This window comes from Malus domestica, chromosome 13, assembly GCF_042453785.1.
Source record: "Malus domestica chromosome 13, GDT2T_hap1".
Classification (NCBI taxonomy): Eukaryota; Viridiplantae; Streptophyta; class Magnoliopsida; order Rosales; family Rosaceae; genus Malus; species Malus domestica.
In genome coordinates this window covers 13179755-13201595 of record NC_091673.1, presented here as the reverse complement: position 1 = coordinate 13201595, position 21841 = coordinate 13179755, and the positions used below count along the sequence as shown (strand labels likewise).

Sequence of the window (21841 nt, the reverse complement as noted above, 5' to 3'; positions counted from 1 at the left end):
CAGTTGACCTTTAAGATCGTGACACGTATGTTCTAGTATTTTAGAAGGCTAATTAATCAGTCACCTAGTTTGACCCAACTTAGATTGGGGTTAGTTCCCGAAAAAAGGAAAACCCAATCCCAGTCCTTGTCCGGTTAAACTCTCGGCGTGCTCTTCACTGTCAATATAATACTTGTGATTGGTCCGAAAAATCAACGGTTAGATCCTGCATTAAAGTACCATTGTAGTTGGACCTTGTAGTTTCCTAAAAAATGGAGGGATTTTCCGTACAACACTTGGATTATTGTATTGATTGAAATATTCGTCAAAACCTTCAATGATGCTCTGTAGTCTGTACAAATGCAGCTCTAAGCAATATGCTCTACGCTTGTCTGCTCAACCCAGAAAGGAAGGGAATCGGAGCAAATGTCGAACTGACGGAATCTCAACTGACCACAGCTACAGCTGGAGATGGAGATTGTTGAACATTTACCACATTATAGCAGCGGCCGCAAAGCGTGCTGTGCTCTGGAAAGGAACCAACTTGAGGTGAATAATTCCAGCATCTTTCGCACTTTAAGCCCTCGGCACGAGACACTCCGATCCAGACTTTGACGTTTTCTTCGATGAGGTATTCTCCTTTGTGAGGTATGTTCGCAATCAGCTCATCTTCCAACGAAGGAAGAACCTCTGCCTGCATTCATATAAACAAATGTAAATAGTGATCAGAGGGCGGATCATGTCTGTTTAGCTACCAGGTGAACCAGCGAGTAGGAATTTGAACTTACCTGAGATGTTATGAATATGCGATGCAGTGTGTCTGCGTCGTTGTTGGCCTCAGACATTTCACCTAATCTAGAGGCCAGACCGGAATCCGAAGTGTGAAGGTAGACCTTGGCATCTAAACTAGAGCCAATTAGCTTTTCCGTACGAGCAACCTCCAGGACTTTGTTCACCTCAGTTCTCAACTGCTCACAAGTGCATACGCATTAGAAACAAGTGAAATACATCAGAGACAGATATCAACCGTGGCATTTCTTTCATTGTTCTAAGAGCACTTCTAACATTAGAATCTAGATTTATCTGATTATTTTACAGGTGAATAAAACCTGTCAGGAAAAGAAAGTAAACAAGAACGAAATGTCAAAACCAGACAACCAAGAGCATCAAGTGTATGTTATCGTTAATTTTGGCTTAGAGAGGAACAATAGACGATGAGATTCAAGAGCATCAAGTTTATGAGATCGTTAATTTTTTTACTGACAACCAATAAGAAACTGGAGTTTAAATTTTCCAAGGTTTTCCCTTAAACAACTCAGTTGTAATATGTCACAAGGACATGGACTGCACAAACCCCAAATTGTACTAATGTGTGAAGAACATTAAACAGAATGGTGATTACCTCAAGAACCTTTTCCCAGAAATTAGTTTCCTCTTTCGAAAGAGAGAGCCATGTGTTGTTCAAAGCTGGCCATCTTGATTCAAAAACAAATTTGGCAGCAGAGCCATCATCGTCAGTGTACTGGAACGGAAGGTTTTGCCATACATCTTCAGCCAAATGAGGTAATATCGGAGCAATCACTCTCACTACAGAGAGGAGAAGTGCTGCAAGAACTGTTTGACAACTTCTTCTAGTAAAACTACTTGTACCCCTGAAATGATAAACTATGCTTCATCTCTAATTCTAGAAAATGAAGACTTGCAATGTAAAAGCATATGAACATCACGAGGGTGACAGATCAATGGAAGGTACAAGAGTTATGCAGATGCCTAGAAACTGGTAGATAGAGCAGGAGGTGAATTACCCAACATAAAGCCGATCTTTGGCGACATCAAAATAGAAATTTGACAGGTCAACGACAACAAACCGCTGTATGATCTGAGAATATGAAGAAAGCTAATTAGATAGTTGCATGGAATTCCAGCTAAATTAAGGGGGCTAAGTTGACATACAATCAGGATTCAGTACCAACTAATGGCAACTATTGCTATGCATTTTTAAATGATTTTTACAATGGCTCAGATTGCCATCGCAGTATGAAAACAACAATGGTAAGATTTATTTCAAAGGGGATGTAAGACCCACCATACATTTACACTCTTTTCTTCAACTATTATTTGGTTTATGTACAAAGTACTCAACTTTGGTCAGCCATAATGGCAACCGAAAGATAATCCAAAGTTGCTACATCCGTGAACATATATTTCTAGGAGCCATTTCGAGAAACAAAGCCTCACATGCAATGCTATCATTTAATTGACCATAAAACTATACACTTTAAACAGAAACATAACTAAATCAAATCAAAAGGCTTAAGAGAAAGTTCACCTGAAATATCTTAAAGAACTGATAGTTTTCGTAGCACTCTTTACTGTTTTTCACAAAAATTTCAAGCTGAAACAGTGCGTACTGATCAATCATGGGAAGATCGTGGTAAGAGATAGCACTATCAGCCTGCCAAAATGATGTAGTTATGTATAAGTGAAAACAACAGACCAAGAGATAAAACTGCCTGAAACAGCATTGTCACTTGCAGCATAGACTTACAAAAAGAAGCAATAAACAGGTTTTATACATGAGTTGTGAGCAAGGTTTAAAATATCGATATTATCCCGATATTTCCATCGAAATTTCCGTGTTTTTGGACTACCGACATTTCCGATATCATCGATATTTTAGACCTTGATAGGAACTCTATGTGGTACTAAGTCACTTATGTATCTTACCATGCAATGTATAAAGTGTAAAATATTGTACTAATTCATTATATATAAATGATTATGGTGTGTTTAAACTTCTTTCATTAATTACTACATATTTTCTACACTCACAATGTTTGCCAGCTCGCTATATAATCAACTTAAATCAGTTAAATCCATCATGCAATGCATTTCCTTCCAATTTTTTGTGATAAACTAATAGATAATTGACTAAATAAACATCCTGCAAAGTTTCAATAAAAATTTCCAAGTTTTTCTTACAATTTCCGTGGTTTTTATTCAATTATTATCGATATCGATAATATCCCGATATTTCCATCAAAATTTCCGTGTTTTTGGACTACCGATATTTCCGATATCATCGATATTTTATACCTTTGTGAGCATGTGCACCAATCTGTGTATTTGGGATTAAGAGATAGTTATCCAGCAAGAGGTAGTAAAGCTGGGATTCTTAAGATGACTAAACATGTAGAATTTTTTATAGGGTCAGACATCTGAATTCAAAAGCACTGATTGTGAAAGTTGAACATACATTCCAATCATGAAGATTTCCCAAAAGGTATCTCAATGTTCCTCGCGTCTTCCTATAAATATCTGACATTTGACGGAGAATTTGAGGGCCGATTGTAACATCGCCTGTATAATCTACACTAGAAACCCAAAGACGCAGGACATCCGCTCCATAGCCATCCTGCCAGCAGAGAAATGAAGACTTTAGTATGCAGATACTGTTGAAGATTGATTCAGATGGTAATTGAGTAGGTTTAAATTTACTTCACAACAATTACTTACCTTTTGGTTCTTCCCTCCTTCAATCACAGTCCGTGGATCTACTACATTACCCAAAGATTTGCTCATTTTCAAACCTTTCTCATCCAATACAAATCCATGTGTTATAACACTGGAATATGGAGCCTTTCCTGTATCAAAGCAAAGTAACAGATTCAAGCAGTGTCACTGTTTGAAACAAATACTTCTCTCTAAAATGAAAATAGCCTCTGTGGCTTAAAATCAGAAGAATGAACACCTGGACATAAACAATTATATACTAGCATTGCTGAAACTATTTAAATTACATACCATTTCCCTCAGCGTTCAACTACTGTAGTTAGAGACTAGACTACATTATAATCACTACAATGCAGCGGTCAAGATTTAATTCCAAAGATCTTACCTGGCAACCAATCTAAGTCTGGTTTGCATTCTCAATGTACTATTTTTATTAAGCTATGATGCCAATACTCATAGTCAAGGGTATGAAGATAATGCAATGGAAGGATTAATGCGGCCTTTTTAAACATATTTATCCTACATCAGGTATGGGTGAAGGGAACCACAGGATGTTTAATTGTCTTAAATAAAGAAGAAGACTTCCATCGAAAATGTGTATATGACACCTCCCCAAAATTAATCACATTTCAAACACGAGGAGTAATGCAAAAATGTGCTATTTACACAAAATAAAATTTAAAAAATAAAAATCAACCCTCTGTTTTATTGGTTATTAATTATTATTAAGAAAACCAGTTTCAATGTTATAATGCATAGTGAGGATAAATGAACATGTCCAGATTCTCATTACCTTTAGTAGCAACACTTGTTAGCAAAGAACTTTGGAACCACCCACGATGCTGATCCATACCCTCAAGGTACAAATCTGCAGGAAGACTATGGCTATTTCTTTTCCCCAACACTGCAGCCCAAGAAGAGCCTGAAATAGAACTTAACCATTTACTTAAATACATGTATAGAAACATAAAAGATTAAATTACAGAACTGAAAAGGTTAGATGCAGTTATGTACACGCATCCAAAGTAGTAAACACCGACTGATCCCAATAAATAATATGGTAAGCGAAAAGACAAAGTTCAATTATGTTCTGGAATATTTGACCGAGAAAAAATTATGTTCTGGTATAGGCAAGGCAACTATACAAAAGAACCAACAACGAACCACTATATGTTTCAACCTAACAAGTGAAGTTGCATATATCAATGTGATAAAAATGACCACGAAGATACAAATGGATTGAGATGCAAAATGAGATATTTCCAGACTACCCTTCTGTAAGGGAAAATCATCAATGATGAAATTATCTATCTATATTCATGCCATTACCAAGTAATAGAGAATATTCTTATATAGCAGCACAAGGTAGAGCTGACAAGGTTAAATAAAAACTACATCAATACCTGAATCAAACCATACATCCATTGTATCAGTCCCCTTTTCATAATCAGATGCTTTATCACGATATTTATCAGGGAGAAGATCCTCGACCTTCATGTACCACCACGCATCACTACCCTTTTCAGATATTATCGCTGCAAAAACAGAGGACTGAAAGAATCAAAATTTAACCTATTAAATACACCATTCATCTTTAAAACAATTAAAAGTAGGCTAATCATTCGAGCAGTCTTTGTATATTGGATATTCATTCATTGATCTATCTTCTTAGTTCTTATATGTACTAAAAGCACACAAATACACACCTGTGTGTGCCAGACAGACACCATGCATTAGAAAAAGTGAGAAAACCCTCATCTCATATGCAGTTGGAAATATTCACAACTGATGCTCAAAATTAAAGCAAATATTAATTTCTATAAGATCTTAATTAGACACTAATATTTGGAAATAAGTATAATATTTGGAAATAAGTAGACAGAAAGAGGAAGTGTAAATCTAACTGGCTCTTACACTTGATATGCTCAATAGTCTCTTCATTCATCAGAGGTTCCCTTGACTCCACATGATAAAAGACTGGAATTGGAACACCCCATGTCCTTTGCCGCGATATACACCAATCAGAGCGGCTGGAAGTCATTGCAGAAATTCTGTTTTCTGCCTGAATAATAGCATTCAAACTAATGTAAATCCAGACCTATAAATAATGACTAAATCTAAAACTGCTAAATCAGTAAAACTCCTAGGAAAACATAATACATAAACTTCACAATTCCAAGCACATTTTCCATCTAGGCAGGCTGAACTGAACCGCTTATTAAGTTTAATGAAGGCGAATTGGGACTTGTGCTAAGTATGAGTGAAGGAAATGCAGTTGAAGATGTCATATAGTACTCGGAAACACTGCAAAAACAAGGATTCAAATTCTGCTAGATGATGAAGCAACACTGAACAGCAAGAACAAGCTGGCAAAGGGCACAATAACTATGTAAGAGCCCGAGATAACTAAAATGACCTTATTATGCATACAATAAATAAAGTCATACAAGACTAGCCCATTATGCCGTCCCCACGAATACCTTAGGTGGAATCCATTTTACATGACCAATTGCATCCATAACAGCCTCACGAAACCCTTCTACCGAAGCAAACCATTGCTCAGTTGCCCTAAATATTGTGGGTTTTTTTGTTCTCCAGTCATATGGATACTTATGCTCTGCATAACAGAAGGAAGAGCTTGTCACTGACTCAGCTTGCAATAACCCGAAAGAAAAAATAATAGGAAAGTTCCCTTATGATGCTCAAGGGAAAGAAAGAACTTACGGTAGGATTCTTCCATGATAATTGATAAATGTTCATCCAAGTATTTCATGACAGCAATATTACCATCAGCAAGTACATCAAGCCCACAAAACTTTCCAGCTTCTTCAGTGAACCTTCCATCATCATCTACAGGAGAAAGCATAGGTAGTCCGTACTTCTGGCCAGTGACATAATCCTCCTGGCCATGTCCAGGAGCTGTATGGACCAGTCCTGTTCCTGATTCTGTTGTAATATAATCTCCTCCAATGACAACGGGGCATTCCCTATTAAAAACCGGATGGACATACCTGAAATGAAAATTAGAAATCACACCTCAGTCAATAGTTTTCAGTTTCATCCGTGATTAAAAAAGGGAGGTAATTATGTTAAATAAATACATCTCTTCGTAGGTATCATTTTAAATCCATAACCTGCAGTTTTCAAGATCTGAACCCGACACCCTTTTCCTAACAACAAGCTTCACACCCCATTTTGATTCTAACGCTGGCACAAGATCTGAAGCAACAATAAGGAAAGGCTTCTTTTCTTCCTTCAAAAGATTTCCAGACCTTCCCTTTTTATTTCCATCAGATAAAGAATCTTCTGGGAGTGACTGTACTTCAACGATGGCATATAAAAGCTTGGCATTCACAGCCACCGCTGTGAAATGAAACAGGGACAGTAAAATTATTACTTAAATGACCAAGGAAGGTGCTCATATGTCATATCTACAAGTGGGAATGCTTAATTATGTAGGAAAAGACATATTAATTAACACCAATTACCAGCAAGATGAGAATCCATAACTGTGTACCAAGTTATATTACAAGTGAGAAGAGGCAAAGATTTTAATGGTACATCTTTTCAAAGTCAGTTCATCCAAATTTCCAAATCAAGCTGATGTTTAATTATAAATAACTGTGTAGCAAGTTATATTACAATTTACAAGTGAGAAGAGGCCAAGATTTTAATGGTACATTCTCTTCCAAGTCAGTTCATCCAAATTTCCAAATCAAGCTAATGCTTAATTACAAACAGTTGACACTATTTCTATTCAAGGCATAAAACAGATTAAGAACAAAGATGACTGACTAATAACAACTTAAGATCAAGAAGTTTCTTTTGCAAAATCTAGGCTGAAGAAAATTTTAGCAGAATAACTACAGGCAGCTTCAGTAAACAGCTTATTGTAAAGAATAGAGATGGATATTATAAGCATAGATGAGTTTAACCAAATACTATGGTTTAGTATGCTGTTATCACCTCGAGATCCATACAAACGAAAAAGACTAATATAACGAGTAAAAACTGTACAAAAATACTGAAGTAATATGCTGCTACCAATAATTTAGATTTTTGGAATAGGCACTCACCAGCATTGGCTGGAATAGTCCAGGGAGTTGTTGTCCAAATGGCCAAGCACACATCTGGGAAATACTCATTTAATAAGCCACCTGAAGTTGGAGAGGCACTGACCAATTTGAAAATGGCATATATGCTTCTCGAAACATGCCCCTCTGGATACTGCAAATAAAAGTTTCAGTCAAGTAAATAGGAACTATACCAATACAATGTATGAAAGAAAAATGAGATAATACATGAAAATTGACATCCTTTTACAAAAGCATCACAAGAAAGTGACAGCATTTTACAGAAGGATGGAAAAAACATTATGAAAGGAAAACATGAAGGAATCTATGATTCTGTACCAGGTCTATAATATTAATTAACTGGAAAATCTTGAAGGCCATATGAACCGTTTTCTCTGGATAAATAAAGCACATTTATACATAGACGTGAACATGAGATAGAGCACAATCTAAGCCTGGTCAGAATTCAGAACTGTTCAGAAGCTCCACAGAGTAACAAACTGCACATGTCATAGCAGTGACATTTTCTATATACTTACATTAAGCAGAAAAAAATTTACCTCCAACTCAGCCTCTGCAAGAGCAGTTCGTGATGAGGGGCTCCAGTGAACTGGTTTCCTGCCTCTGTAGATGAAACCTTGAAGGACCATCTGGCCAAATACTTCTATCTAGGAAATGATACGACACAAATGAGACAAACGTGTACTGACTCAACCACATACAAGATCAACATCCTTAAACAGAATGATGAGCAAGTTTAGGCCTCTTAATTTCTCCTTTTAATGTTTGTTAGACAAAAAAGAATGCTATCTGAAGTCCATTAGTAGACATTTTTTTACCACAGTATAGGTTGTTGACCATCTTCTAGAGGTTACATTCAGTTTAAAACTTTAAATTGTCTACAAATAAATCATGAACATTGTAACTACCTGAGCAGCTTCATATTCTGGATCAAGAGTTAGGTAAGGATTATTCCAGTCTGCCCACACTCCATAACGCTGCAATCAGATGAAACAATCAATGTTCAAGACTATTCCAAGCAGTGGATTCAACATAATTAAATTGCAAATTAAGCCTAAAGGGTCAAGAAAATAATCTGCAAAGAATCACTCTTATAGAGCCAAGAAACAAACAGTTAATGTGAGAGACGATAAAGGGTATTTACCTTAAATGATTCCATCTGAGTTTTAACAGTTTGCTTGGCAAATTTAGCTGCCTTTGCTCTCAACTTTATTGGTGTAAGATCCTTTCGAGCAGCTTGATCAAGTGATTGCAGAACTGAAATGATCGAAATGATGCCCAAGTTAATCAGCACATTCACCCAGGAAAATAAACCTAATGTACTCAAACTGGATTTCTACTTCTCAATAAAAAAAATTAATTAAAAAAATAAAAACCTTGATTTCTAGCAATTAAGGCTACATTAGGAAAACTGAGAGGATTCAACAGAACCCTTCAACTTATTTTCCCTCTGAAAGTGGTTTTCATGAGACATAAATGAATATGATCGAAACATTACTTGCCTTTCAACTCAATTGGTAAGCCATGACAATCCCAACCAGGCACATAATGAACCTTATAATTTTGAAGAAGCTGCCCACAGAAAAAGAATACAGGAATGAACTTTACTTATTTTTGTGAAAGGGTCATTGAGCTTTGACAGCCAATCAAATGTAGCTTAGTTTGCATGTATAAAGAGGATAGGGTCTGGGTTTATGTAACTAAAGCTGTTTTGTTTTATTTATTTTAGTATGTTATGAGAAGAGTTTGTCAAAATGTTAGTTGAATAAATAACTGTAAGGCAGCATGAAACTCTCATGCTTTTTTATTTTCTTAACCAGCATCCAAAGTTGTAATGTTATACCTATTCTGATACTTAAAAGAACTGCAGAAACAAATGAAATCAAGATATCACCATGTTCTTCAAATGAGAGCTAAAATTCTCGTGCAAGCGTTCAATTCATTTTGGAACATATAAGATATGTGCTAGAATATTAACATTGGCCAAGCATGTATACGAAAAGCTAGTAAGCAATTGGTGATCTGGAACAATCCTTTTTAATTAATTAAAACTTGGTTTACCAACACTTTTCAGTTTCAAAGTTGTTTTCAAGGGAAACCTTTGTTTGTGAGTGGTCCAACTGTTTGATTGATTGGTCACTCTCAATAAAGACAAATCAAGCCAAACTGGTCAATCCTAAGTAATTTCTATCCAAATTACCTCACTCACAGTCACAGCTGAAAATGAATGTCAAATATGTGTAAAAATATCATAGTGAATGGATAAGTACAGGAGGAATAAATACCTTGTAACGATTGATAAAATCCTTTAAAATCTTATTTAAAGCATGGCCTATGTGAAGATCTCCATTGGCATATGGAGGACCATCGTGAAGAATGAAATTTTCCTGACCAAGAAAGCAAAAGTCTGCCAATAAGTCACGCCAGGTCACAGATACCTAAATCTAAGGCATGGTATGAAACTCACCCCTGTATTTTTACCAATAACTCTTTTGAACACTTGATTGTCATCCCATATTTTTTGGATTTCAGGCTCTCGCATTAAAGAGTTCGCTCTCATGCTAAATGATGTCTTTGGCAGCTCAACTGTGTGCTTGTATTTTCCCTCTTCTTGCTTTCTCCCTAAACAACAACAATCAACCCAAATAATTAGGAGAAGAATAAAAGGAATATTGCGTTTGGTTTTCAGACAAAAATTACAAATACTTCAAAAGGACTTCTCTAGAAATCGTGTGACAGATCAACGCTACAAGCACCAAATTTGAAAGAAGAATAATAACACAGAAAAACACCTTCAGCTACTTTCTTTGCGGCCATAACAGGTCCTCGAGATCTTCGCTTTGAGGACGAACCAAACTCGTCATTGGAATACGTAGAATAGTGTGCGATGTTAAAGAGGGAGAATACTTTAACTGAAGACCTATCTCTGAAATAAAATAAGCCAACAGAAGCTGTGCTCCTAAAGGATGAGCAAGTTCTTGGCGACAGAACCTGATCCATGTACAACACAATTTGTCAGTTCTGTTTATTAGAAAATATTAAGAAGATTTAAGATGGAGTTAAATGAGATACAAATCTAGTGTCTAAATGAGAAATTGAACTCAATCATGAATCAAGCCATTTATTTCAAGAAAAATTATGTCCAAAGAAGTTCAGAAGAAGAAAAGAAACTGAACAATTCAGAACTGTGGAAGGGAATCTAAATTTATTTGTTAATAGTAAGGTACAATTTGTTCACAGTTGGTTATTACCATCATTGTGATTCGGTTTGGTTGTCGAATTCCAATTAGAAGTTAAGAGCATTTATAGAGTTCCCTTTGCACTTTGTAAAATAGAAAGAAAAAAATAATGCCAGTTTCCAAATCTTGAAAAATCAATTCTGTCAGCTCTCTCACTTTTGAATTTCACTTACAATAAACAAGAGACCGCATACATTTCGTAATTTCTATTTGTTCTATCTCAATCTGGTACCGAATTAAAGAAAAAAAAACACTCAAAACTCCGACCATAGAGAACGCCATCGAAAGTCTCTGTGTGACATTCCATCAAGCAACTGATGCGCCAAAATAAAAAAAGCCTAACAATGCCTCATACTCTCACATGCCGATAAAAATCGCAACATTATGCAGACACATGAAACCGAATTGTAATCCACTTTAGTATAAACTCAAACTGAAATTCCAAATTCAAGTACATCATCACTTCACCACAAATTTAAAAAAGCAAAAATCGCAACTTTGAAAATCATCACAAATTTAAAAAAGCAACCCAAAACGTTCTTCAAACAGTTGAAACCTGCGTTCCTTTTCCCAGAAACCATGGGACAAATGTAGGAAGAAGACGAAGCTCGAAATCTCAAACAGAAAGCAGAACAATTTTAAGGCCCTCCCGAAACTTCCAAGTGTTTCTAGTCTTTCCTAACATTTTCTCGGGAACCAAACAGAAAGTGAACACTCAACTGTGAGTTCAAAATAAGTGCTGGTGTGCGCGTGTATATCCAATACAGATATATTTCTCGTGTGAGTGTGTATACCCGGTAGGGGGAGGTTTGAATCGCAGCCATGGCGGCCTCCCTGGGTTGGAGCGCCAAAGAGTGGGCGGCGAAGGATTTGAAGTTCATTGGAAGAGCAGCTTCTTCGCCTTTTCTGGGGACTGTGACTACCACTGAAGTGTTAGCAGAAAGAGGGAAACACCATGCGAATGAGGATAAAACCAGCCAAAACCTTGCAGCCGTTTGTTTTTTCCGGTTCCGACCCGCCAAAGAAACGGGGCTCAACCCGTTTCATTTATTTGTTTATATATTTTCTTAATAGTATGGATTTCTATTCAAAATTTATTTATTTACTAAGTGGCCTGTTTGTTCACCAAAAAAAAGAAAAAAAAGGTATTACCAAACGAAATTTAACATAACTTGCATGTTTTATAAAACTCAATTCACACCATAAAATCTATGTTCACAGGTAGAATTTGTTCTTTCGGTAAGATACTGGGGTGTATGTTAAAGTGCAAACACATTATTTGGTAAGAAAAACAAGGATAATATAACATTTAAGAAACTAGTATTTAATATTTAACATTACAAAAAGAATAATAAAAGTAAAAAGATGCTCTCTTTTTTTTCCTGTTGGCCAATCACGTTTTTAAGAAAAAATAATATAAAGATGTAAGATGCTTTTATAGAAATGTGATGAGAGAATGTACTGAAAGAATATGTTGGACAGCTGAAAAACAACAATCGGTGGGTCAGTTTAAAGAGAAAAAAAGTTAAAGAAAACAAAAAATAGTAGAGAAAATGAAAAATTAGCAAAAGAAATCAATCTAAACAAGGTTGTCTTCTTCAAATTGCAATGGCTTTGCAACTAAAACTTTCAGATTTCAAATGATAAAAATCCATATTTAGGCAACCTTTAAATAGAGAGGACGCCGGTCGAACGTGTCAGGCATGCCTCGACCATGTCTAGACGAGTTTAAGCCTACTCCCACTTAGTAGAGATGTTTTTATGGCCGCCTTGCTTCCGAAACAGCTTAGGCGCGTTATTAAAAATACTAATTTTAAAAATTGTCATTAGTGTAAAGAAATCAAAATTAAATATATACACTCTAGCTTTTACATAGATGTAACAATTATTAATCCATATCAAAACTATCATTCATTTTTCCATATCTTTAATCTTCAAGTCAAGATAATTAGCTTAGCCCTCGTAAGTTTTGCACTTGGCAATGGCAACATCAGATTTTGATGATCAATCATCCTCGTCATCCACTTACATCGTTCTACCAAACTTCTCAATAACAAGTTGTCACCAATCAATTGGTCAGGCGGTCCACTTGACCTTGGCTAGAATCCGTTACTTGAATGAAATTAGATCTTGTGGAATCATATTGAATATTGGACGATGCATTCCGTATCTTGCTAAAAAACCGATACTTGTTTAACAACCACACATTATGTAACCAATTCTCTCTAGATATGTTCCTCAAAATATCCAATTCGTGCGGATTCGTCCCCCAACTAAAGAAGAGATCTCGACGGAATTGACGCATATGAAATTGAGCATAATTTTGCGTAGCCCACTTGTTTCTCGAGAAGATATGGGAAACATACCCAATTTCTTTTGATTACGAAGGCCGAGAAAATTGTTAAGAAGCCTGATTTCACTTTCAATACACGCTTTCTTTGTTTTTGGTCGATGTGGGACTAAAATGCTTGTAAACAGCAAAAGTTTCTTACAAAAGCGCCGAGTCTAAATGGCTAAACCATTGAATTTGTGAACAATTAGCATAAAGAATTTTATACTGCAACAGACACATTAATTTGTCTACAACGTTAAGACTTAAAACATTACAATTTCTTCGTTAAAACATACAATTTCATGCATACTCACAATTTCATTTCAATGTCATAACATTTTCAATTAATTGACTACATGACCATCGCGGGGCCCACTTCACTGCCCATTTGGACTTCCTAATTCGACACGTCACAAATTGTGCCACAACACTTCCGGAACATATGGGGAACCCTTATCCCCAACAAGAAACCAAAAAAAATCCCAAACGCAGCCGCCCAAATCTCGTTCTTCGCCTTTAGGCGTGCGGCCATCACCAACAATGGCGCTAAGCCGTCGTTTTTTCAGTACAATCCAATTCTTTATCTTTAGCTTCTTCTTCTTTCAGCTGTAGCGACATCGCAACCGTCGCCGCCGCTGGCAACAGCCTGGCCACCACCGCCATTGGCAACGACAACGGGCTTGTCGTTCGATATCTCCATGGACCATGGCCTCCATCCCCTCTGTGCAACAACCGCGCTCGACTCCTCTGAAATCTCTCCTCTCTCGCTGGTCAGATCTGGCGTCGGTGTCTGCAAATAACTAATGGTTCAACGAGATGGGTCAAATGAGTATGGTCCCAAACGATATGTTCATATCCTATCCGCCCGACTTTTTTTGGTAAGAAGAAATTGTTTGGGTTTTTTCTGCTTTCTTTTTAATTTGGGTTTTGAATTCAATTTGCGACTTCGTGAAATGTTGAAATTCGGACACAATAATGCGGTTGAGACAGATTACCGAGAAAATAATCATATTTATTAATTTAATTTTTAACTCCAAATGAACACACAGAAGTTAGAGAAAATTTCCCTCTGCTTATGACGGAACTGGAAATTTTATATAACGTTGTTGATCACAAGAATAAATTGAAGATCCCCTTGTCTGAGACGGAACTTCAAATTTACAAGTACAAGAACTTGGAAATTTTACTCGTTTTGGTGGAGTGCGCCAGCCCTAGCAGTAGTGCAACACTAGGGCGACACGCGAAGATCCCAGTAGCAAGCTACTGTGTTGGACCCCTTCCTCCCAGAAAAATTAATTTAATATCGTGTGAACCATTGGTCCACGTATCAGATATTAAACTGATAAGAACAGATACTACACTTGATCTTAGCCAAAAGGCCGAGAAAGGTATGATTAGAAACGAGCTGGAGTGTTCATTTTATACGCCTGTTTGCTTGCTCAATTATTGCTCACGGCCGATGTGGGACTTTAACGCTCAAAACGTTTATCCGCGAGAGCTGCTACTTGTGAATCATCTCTGGGACTTGGAACTAACATAGAGCCATATTTATTTGGGGTTATATATACATGTATTTGTGGATAGCGATCAAATTTTTATGATTAAACAAAGATAATTTCTACTCTTACATACGTATTCTGACAAATTACAAAGCAATTGATATACTCTGTTTCCAAAATTCATTTCTTTTACTCCATATAAACTTGACAAAACATTATTATCATCCAAATTAATGCTAGGTCTTATCCAATGATGGATTCTTGGGTTGTTAATTGCTACACTATAATTTGGGACTTCAGCATCCACAACCGCATTCTAATGCATCAAAAGTTAAAAGTGTTAAATTCGGTACAAAATTTTTGTCGTTTTATTCACTTTCTATTTTTTTTATACTCTGAATAAAACCTCTCATTTTTTACTTAAAAATATATAATGGGTGCTCCAAATATAGGCTTCCTATTAAAGATGGTAAATGTGCATTAATACATGTAACCATCTCAAACTAAGTTGTAACTAGTAATTGGACACTTAATACTAACTTCATAAAACTTGGCGGGTCTACATAAAAGTTCATGACATTTCACAATGTTCTTTTGATGCTCTCTTTAAGGAAAGCTACTATGTAGCCATTACATTAAAGAGAATAAGCAAGGGAAAGGAGCTAATAACAACTACGTAAAGTGACGTGCGAATTTCATCTTGTAATCAGTAAGAAAACTTTTTGAATTCACCATTAACTAGATTAACACCGAATTAACACAAAACAAAAATTATTAGAATTTTGAGTTCCAAATCCTCAATCTTGTGGTAAAAAAATCCATAATTTTCAAAGTTTGATATAATCACACTAAAGGGTAGGGAATAAATTGGTTACAAACTCGTTATTGATACAACTTTTTTAATGTTAAAAGACGTTATCTTTAGTTGACAAAGTGAATTCTCTCTTCGATTTTTCTTTTTTCGTCCTTTTGTCTATAAGTGGGATTATCTTCTCTCCTAATTCTATCTCATTTGCTCTCCTCGCCTCCTAATTCTATCCCCTTCCCTCCCCTTCTTTCACACTTTCCTCTTCGTCTTTCTCTCTATAAAAAAAGTCAACACAAGATGTGACATGTCTTATTCGTAACCCTTTAAATACGGGAAAGAGAATGAGAGAGAGATTAAAAGGTTAGAGAATCACTCCTTTGTGGATTAGGTTTAGAAATTAGATGGGCTCACCTTAAAAGGTAAGAGAATCCGTAACTTGAACGAAATTAGATCTTGTGGAATCATATTGAATATTTGACGATGCATTCCGTACTTTGCTAAAAAACCGATACTTGTTTAACAACCACACATTATGTAACCAATTCTCTCTATATATGTTCCTCAAAATATCCGATTCGTGCGGATTCTTCCTCCAACTAAAGAAGAGATATCGACGGAATTGCCGCATATGAATTTGAGCACAATTTATCATAACCCACTTGTTTCTCGAGAAGAGATGGGAAACATGCTCAATTTCTTTTGATTATGAAGGCCGAGAAAATTGTTAAGAAGCCTGATTTCACTTTCAAAACACGCTTTCTTTGTTTTTGGTCGATGTGGGACTAAAATGCTTGTAAACAGCAAAAGTTTCTTACAAAAGCGCCGAGTCTAAATAGCTAAACCATTGAATTTGTGAACAATTAGCATAAAGAATTTTATACTGCAGCAGACACATCAATTTGTCTACAAAGTTAAGATTTAAAACATTACAATTTCTTCGTTAAAACATACAATTTCATGCATACTCACAATTTCATTTCAATGTCATACATTTGTTACATTTTCAATTAATTGACTACATGACCATCGCGGGGCCCACTTCATTGCCCATTTGGACTTCCTAATTCGACACGTCACAAATTGTGCCACAACACTTCCAGAACATATGGGGAACCCTTATCCCAACTAGAAACCAAAAAAATTCCCAAACGCAGCCGCCCAAATCTCGTTCTTCGCCTTTAGGCATGCGGCCATCACCGACAATGGCGCTAAGCCGTCGTTTTTTCAGTACAATCCAATTCTTTATCTTTAGCTTCTTCTTTCAGCTGTAGCGACATCGCAACCGTCGCCGCCGCTGGCAACAGCCTGGCTACCACCGCCATTGGCAACGACAACGGACTTGTCGTTCGATATCTCCATGGACCATGGCCTCCATCCCCTCTGTGCAACAACCGCGCTCGACTCCTCTGAAATCTCTCCTCTCTCGCTGGTCAGATCTGGCGTCGGTTTCTGCAAATGACTAATGGTTCAACGAGATGGGTCAAATGAGTATGGTCCCAAACGATATGTTCATATCCTATCCGCCGTCCTGCCTTTCTTTGGTAAGAAGAAATTGTTTGAGTTTTCTGCTTTCTTTTTCATTTGGGTTTTGCGACTTCGTGAAAAGTTGAAATTTGGACAGAAAATAATGCGGTTGAGACGGATTACCGAGAGAATAATCATATTTATTAATTTATTTTTTAACTCCAAATGAACACACAGAAGTTAGACAAAATTTCCTTACAATGATAAATTGAAGTTCGCCTTGTTTGAGACAGAACTTCAAAATTATAAATACAGTAATTTAGAAATTTTACTCGTTTTGGTGGAGTGCGCCAGCCCTAGCAGTAGTGCAACACTAGGGCGACACGCGAAGATCCCAGTAGCAAGCTACTGTGATGGACCTTCCTCCCAGAAAAATTAATTTAATATCGTGTGGACCATTGATCCACGTATCAGATATTAAACTGATAAGAACAGATACTACACTTGATCTTAGCCAAAAGGCCGAGAAAGGTATGATCAGAAACGAGCTGGAGTGTTCATTTTATACGCCTGTTTGCTTGCTCAATTATCTCTCACGGCCGATGTGGGACTTTAACGCTCAAAACGTTTTGCCGCGAGAGCTGCTTCTTGTGAATCATCTCTGGGACTTGAACTAACATAGAGTCATATTTATTTGGGGTTATATATACATGTATTTGTGGATAGCGGTCAAATTTTTATGATTAAACAAAGATAATTTCTACTCTTACATACGTATTATGACGAATTACAAAGCAATTGATATACTCTGTTTCCAAAATTCATTTCTTTTACTCCATATAAATTTGACAAAACATTATTATCATCCAAATTAATGCTAGGTCTTATCCAATGATGGATTCTCGGGTTGTTAATTGCTACACTATAATTTGGGACTTCAGCATCCACAACCGCATTCTAATGCATCAAAAGTTAAAAGTGTTAAATTCGGTACAAAATTTTTGTCGTTTTATTTACTTTCTATTTTTTTTATGCTCTGAATAAAACTTCACACATTTGACTTAAAAATATACAATGGGTGCTCCAAATATAAGCTTCCTATTAGAGATGGTAAATGTGCATTAATACATGTAACCATCTCAAACTAAGTTGTAACTAGTAATTGGACACTTAATACTAACTTCATAAAACTTGGCGGGTCTACATAAAAGTTCATGTCATTTCACAATGTTCTTTTGATGCTCTCTTTAAGGAAAGCTACTATGTAGCCATTACATTAAAGAGAATAAGCAAGGGAAAGGAGCTAATAACAACTACGTAAAGTGACGTGCGAATTTCATCTTGTAATCAGTAAGAAAACTTTTTGAATTCACCATTAACTAGATTAACACCGGATTAACACAAAACAAAAATTATTAGAATTTTGAGTTCCAAATCCTCAATCTTGTGGTAAAAAAATCCATAATTTTCAAAGTTTGATATAATCACACTAAAGGGTAGGGAATAAATTGGTTACAAACTCGTTATTGATACAACTTTTTTAATGTTAAAAGACGTTATCTTTAGTTGACAAAGTGAATTCTCTCTTCGATTTTTTCTTTTTTCGTCCTTTTGTCTATAAGTGGGATTATCTTCTCTCCTAATTCTATCTCATTCGCTCTCCTCGCCTCATAATTCTATCCCCTTCCCTCCCCTTCTTTCACACTTTCCTCTTCGTCTTTCTCTCTATAAAAAAAGTCAACACAAGATGTAACATGTCTTATTCGTAACCCTTTAAATACGGGAAAGAGAATGAGAGAGAGATTAAAAGTTAAGAGAATCACTCCTTTGTGGATTGGGTTTAGAAATTAGATGGGCTCACCTTGAAAGGAAACTAAAATATTGGGCCACTACAAAAGAAAAGATTGGCCCACAATATGACAACACCCATTCCTTCAGTCAATGGGCTTTTAGGACTTTGACCGTTCACCTGCTAAGTTCCCAAACATTCACACATGGCGCAAATTATCTCGCACCAGCCCCTCCAAATACAGTTTCCAGCTGAAATTCAAACCAAAGCAGCATTTCCTTTCCTTTCCTTTCCTTTCTTGAACCACCAATGGCGGGTGCGCACTGCGCCACCTCCCTTGTCATCGCACACCCAATCCACTCCACCGCCAAACCAGTCAAACCAATCCTCTCAGCCTCCGTTTCCGTACCGTCAAAACCCACCCGACGGAGAAACCATTTGCGCCCCAAAATCCTCAAAACCCTAACTCGACCCTACCCGCCACCCAAAACCCCTCTCCTTCCCGAACTACCCCCGACGGAGCCTGTAATTCCCATTGAGTCCCCGGTAACTCCTTCCGAGAACGACTCCAATACCGAACTTAGCTCTGACCGAAGCGACGTCGTTGCCGCAGAAGGCGATACAGTTGAAGAACTGAGCGTGTCTGTGACGACCCCCGAGCAAAATGGCATTGTTGGTAAATTTTCTGCCAAGTCCGTCCTTAAATTTGGGGCGTATGTGGTTGGGGCTTATTTGTTTCAGGCTTTTTTTACTGTTTGGTTGCTGGGAGATGATAATCCTGATCAGGAAACTGGGAAGTCGAAAACTTTAAGCAAATCGAAAGGGAAAGCTTTGTATTCGAATGTTGGGTCTGAATTGGGCAATGTGATTTCTTTGGACGAGATACAATTGGACGAGAGGATAGAGGAAATTAGAGCAATGGCGAGGGAAGCACGAAAGTCGGAGAAAAGGGAGTTGAAGAAGGGAAGTATCGGTGATGAAGATGATATTTCTGATGCAAGGAATAGAATAGGCATCGAAAAAGAGGTCGGAGAGCGGTTGGTTAGGTTGCAGAGGAGTTTGAATTCTAAAAGGGAGAAGTTGCAGGGTCCATATGTGAGTAATATGGAAAAGAATGAGAAAGTAGAAGATGGGAATTCTAAAGAGGAGGATGGGACATTGCTGTTTAAGAAAAAGGTCAAGTTTAAGGCCGAAGCGAAAAGCAATCCCAAGGGGTTTGGGGGTTTGGATGAGCATGGTGAATCTAGGAGGATAAAGAGAGGTTCGGGCGGTGTAGATACAGTGGCGGGAGATGCAAGTGTTGGTAGTGATGGTAAAGAATTGTTGGATTCGGATAATGGTGAAAACCAGCGAGAGAGTGATATTGGACAAGGTGTTTCCAAGACCGTAGAGGACGAACCCAAGTTGCAAAATGACGGGAACCATTTGGAGAAAGGAACTCGGAGTATGGATAGCGGAAACGACATAGGAGCTGGAACTATTGAGCCACAAAATGGTAAAGCTTTTGAATTGCACAAAGACTGCATACTTCGTTGTTAGCTTGGCTCTGTTATTAATTTGTTAAACTTTGTAGGTACCGTCCAGAAGAAAAGACGAGGGAAGTCCTCTGAAGGAGTAAAGTCAAGAAAATCAAGGGCGTTGGGGAAGAAAAAGTCTTCCTCAAAGAAAGAAATTCAGGAAACTACCATAAAATCTGGTGATAATGCTGTATTGAGTGTAAATGGCAGTTCAAAAAACAAAGAAGCTGAAAAGGAACCAGTGGCTAACAAAGTCAGTGGCAATCGATCAAAGAATGATATTGATCCGTGGTGGTTGGATCTTCCTTATGTTCTGGTATATCCCGAAACTTTTCTTAATTTTCTTTCGTAGTTTTCTATCTTTACATTTTTTTATAAGTTGTGCTGCCTGTTTAGCAATTGAACTTTGTTGCATTTGACCAAATCATCTTAGCCAACTATTTAACTTTAAGCACTCATTGATGCTGTCATAAAATGGATACTTGCAATCTTTATCTTATGCTTTATGATTCAGTCACTCATTCTATAGTTATGCCATTTTAGTTGTATATTTTCCCTTTTATGCTCCGTTATGAATTACGTTCACAAGTTTTACTTATCGGATCAATAAGCTCTTCTTTTTGTGTCTTATTTTGGTATTTGGGTAAGCTTTTTGTCTCCAACTAACAGTCAAATTGCTATGTATCCCATGTCAGGTTATTATGATCCGTAGAGGTTCTGGTAGCGAGGGGCAAGGCGGACTCTATACCTTAAAGCTCAGTTCTCAGCACCAAAGCCAGAGTGATTTTTCCTATACTGTCGCTTTCGAACACCGCACTGATGCCAATAACTTCTGTATACTATTGGAAACTTTTTTCGAAGATCTGGGTGATTTCAGGGCTGATATTGTTCCTTTACCAAACAAAGTAATAATTCTAATTTGATTTCACAAAACTTACTCATACTTTTACTCAATATTTATGAGTCTGAAGCTGCTGAACATTGCATGAGGACAAAGGAGTCGGCGTTTCAACTTTTAAAAGTGTTCAAAGTACAATTTTTCCCATTAGACATGCATTTTTCTTCATTCAAGTCATCAGTGTTAAGATGATAAAGCAACTTTATGTTTTGCAGGAACTTCGCGAAGCCATAAAGTCAGATAACATGAAGCTGATTTTTGTGAAGAGAGGGCAGCTTCAGCTGTATGCCGGGCAACCTTTTGAAGAAGTTGAGACAGCGTTGCGCTCTCTGGTTGAACAAGAGTGAAGTGCTTAGACTTTTTTCCTCTTTCAGAGTTCTTCCGCCAATCAGGAATGCTTTTGGTTTCAGAGTTCTGCCACATTCCTGATATTACGATGGCTTGGGTCTGCTGATCTCAAGCGAAGGTCTCCTCGTGGTTTTGGTAACATGCAAGGGAAGCGTTGAATGACCCCGTTGTAGGAAAATATAGTGAAATGCAGTTACAGAGATTTTCGTATTTCTGTCGTGTGATATTTCTCTTCTTTCAAATGAATAGGAAATAGTTCAACTGTAGGAATCCATGTATTTGTTCGTACTGAGAGACAATATATTGTGGGAAGAGAGCTGAAATGATTTCGATTTTTGGTGAAATTATTTGCTGACTTTCA

General features: G+C 37.0%; 2 protein-coding genes and 2 non-coding genes across 4 annotated transcripts; 1 reads left to right on the top strand and 3 right to left on the bottom strand.

The window, feature by feature from the left end:
• Positions 1-178: 178 nt before the first annotated feature.
• On the bottom strand, positions 179-11894 carry LOC103452907 (isoleucine--tRNA ligase, chloroplastic/mitochondrial-like). Its single transcript, XM_008392437.4, has 22 exons — positions 11620-11894; positions 10379-10577; positions 10054-10208; positions 9872-9973; positions 9089-9158; positions 8731-8843; positions 8495-8563; positions 8126-8233; positions 7569-7719; positions 6627-6855; positions 6217-6503; positions 5973-6109; positions 5407-5554; positions 4896-5027; positions 4286-4414; positions 3496-3623; positions 3236-3394; positions 2309-2434; positions 1785-1858; positions 1382-1631; positions 768-947; positions 179-673 (listed from the first exon to the last, which is right to left on the bottom strand). Exons 1-22 carry the CDS (start codon positions 11704-11706, stop codon positions 425-427), a joined length of 3282 nt encoding a protein of 1093 aa, XP_008390659.2. The 5' UTR covers positions 11707-11894; the 3' UTR covers positions 179-424.
• A 2458-nt stretch (positions 11895-14352) lies between these two features.
• LOC114820764 (U2 spliceosomal RNA) lies at positions 14353-14549 on the bottom strand. The gene has a single exon (XR_003768242.1). It is a non-coding gene; the product is annotated as a U2 spliceosomal RNA (small nuclear RNA).
• A 2719-nt stretch (positions 14550-17268) lies between these two features.
• LOC114820763 (U2 spliceosomal RNA) lies at positions 17269-17463 on the bottom strand. The gene has a single exon (XR_003768241.2). It is a non-coding gene; the product is annotated as a U2 spliceosomal RNA (small nuclear RNA).
• A 1464-nt stretch (positions 17464-18927) lies between these two features.
• On the top strand, positions 18928-21824 carry LOC103452906 (uncharacterized). The gene is made up of 4 exons (XM_008392436.4): positions 18928-20212; positions 20291-20550; positions 20930-21139; positions 21348-21824. Exons 1-4 carry the CDS (start codon positions 19027-19029, stop codon positions 21477-21479), a joined length of 1788 nt encoding a protein of 595 aa, XP_008390658.2. The 5' UTR covers positions 18928-19026; the 3' UTR covers positions 21480-21824.
• Positions 21825-21841: the final 17 nt, after the last annotated feature.

Bases quoted from the DNA above. Each gene is read 5' to 3' on its own strand.
- LOC103452906 (XM_008392436.4), top strand. From the start codon at position 19,027: ATGGCGGGTGCGCACTGCGCCACCTCCCTTGTCATCGCACACCCAATC. The intron at 20,213-20,290 runs GTAAAGCTTTTG...TAAACTTTGTAG, and splicing joins AACTATTGAGCCACAAAATG to GTACCGTCCAGAAGAAAAGA. The intron at 21,140-21,347 runs GTAATAATTCTA...TATGTTTTGCAG, and splicing joins TTGTTCCTTTACCAAACAAA to GAACTTCGCGAAGCCATAAA.
- LOC103452907 (XM_008392437.4), bottom strand. From the start codon at position 11,706: ATGAACTTCAAATCCTTCGCCGCCCACTCTTTGGCGCTCCAACCCAGG. The intron at 7,720-8,125 runs GTAAATTTTTTT...TTTTATTTGCAG, and splicing joins TTGCAGAGGCTGAGTTGGAG to TATCCAGAGGGGCATGTTTC. The intron at 4,415-4,895 runs GTATTGATGTAG...GTTCTATTTCAG, and splicing joins GGATGTATGGTTTGATTCAG to GCTCTTCTTGGGCTGCAGTG.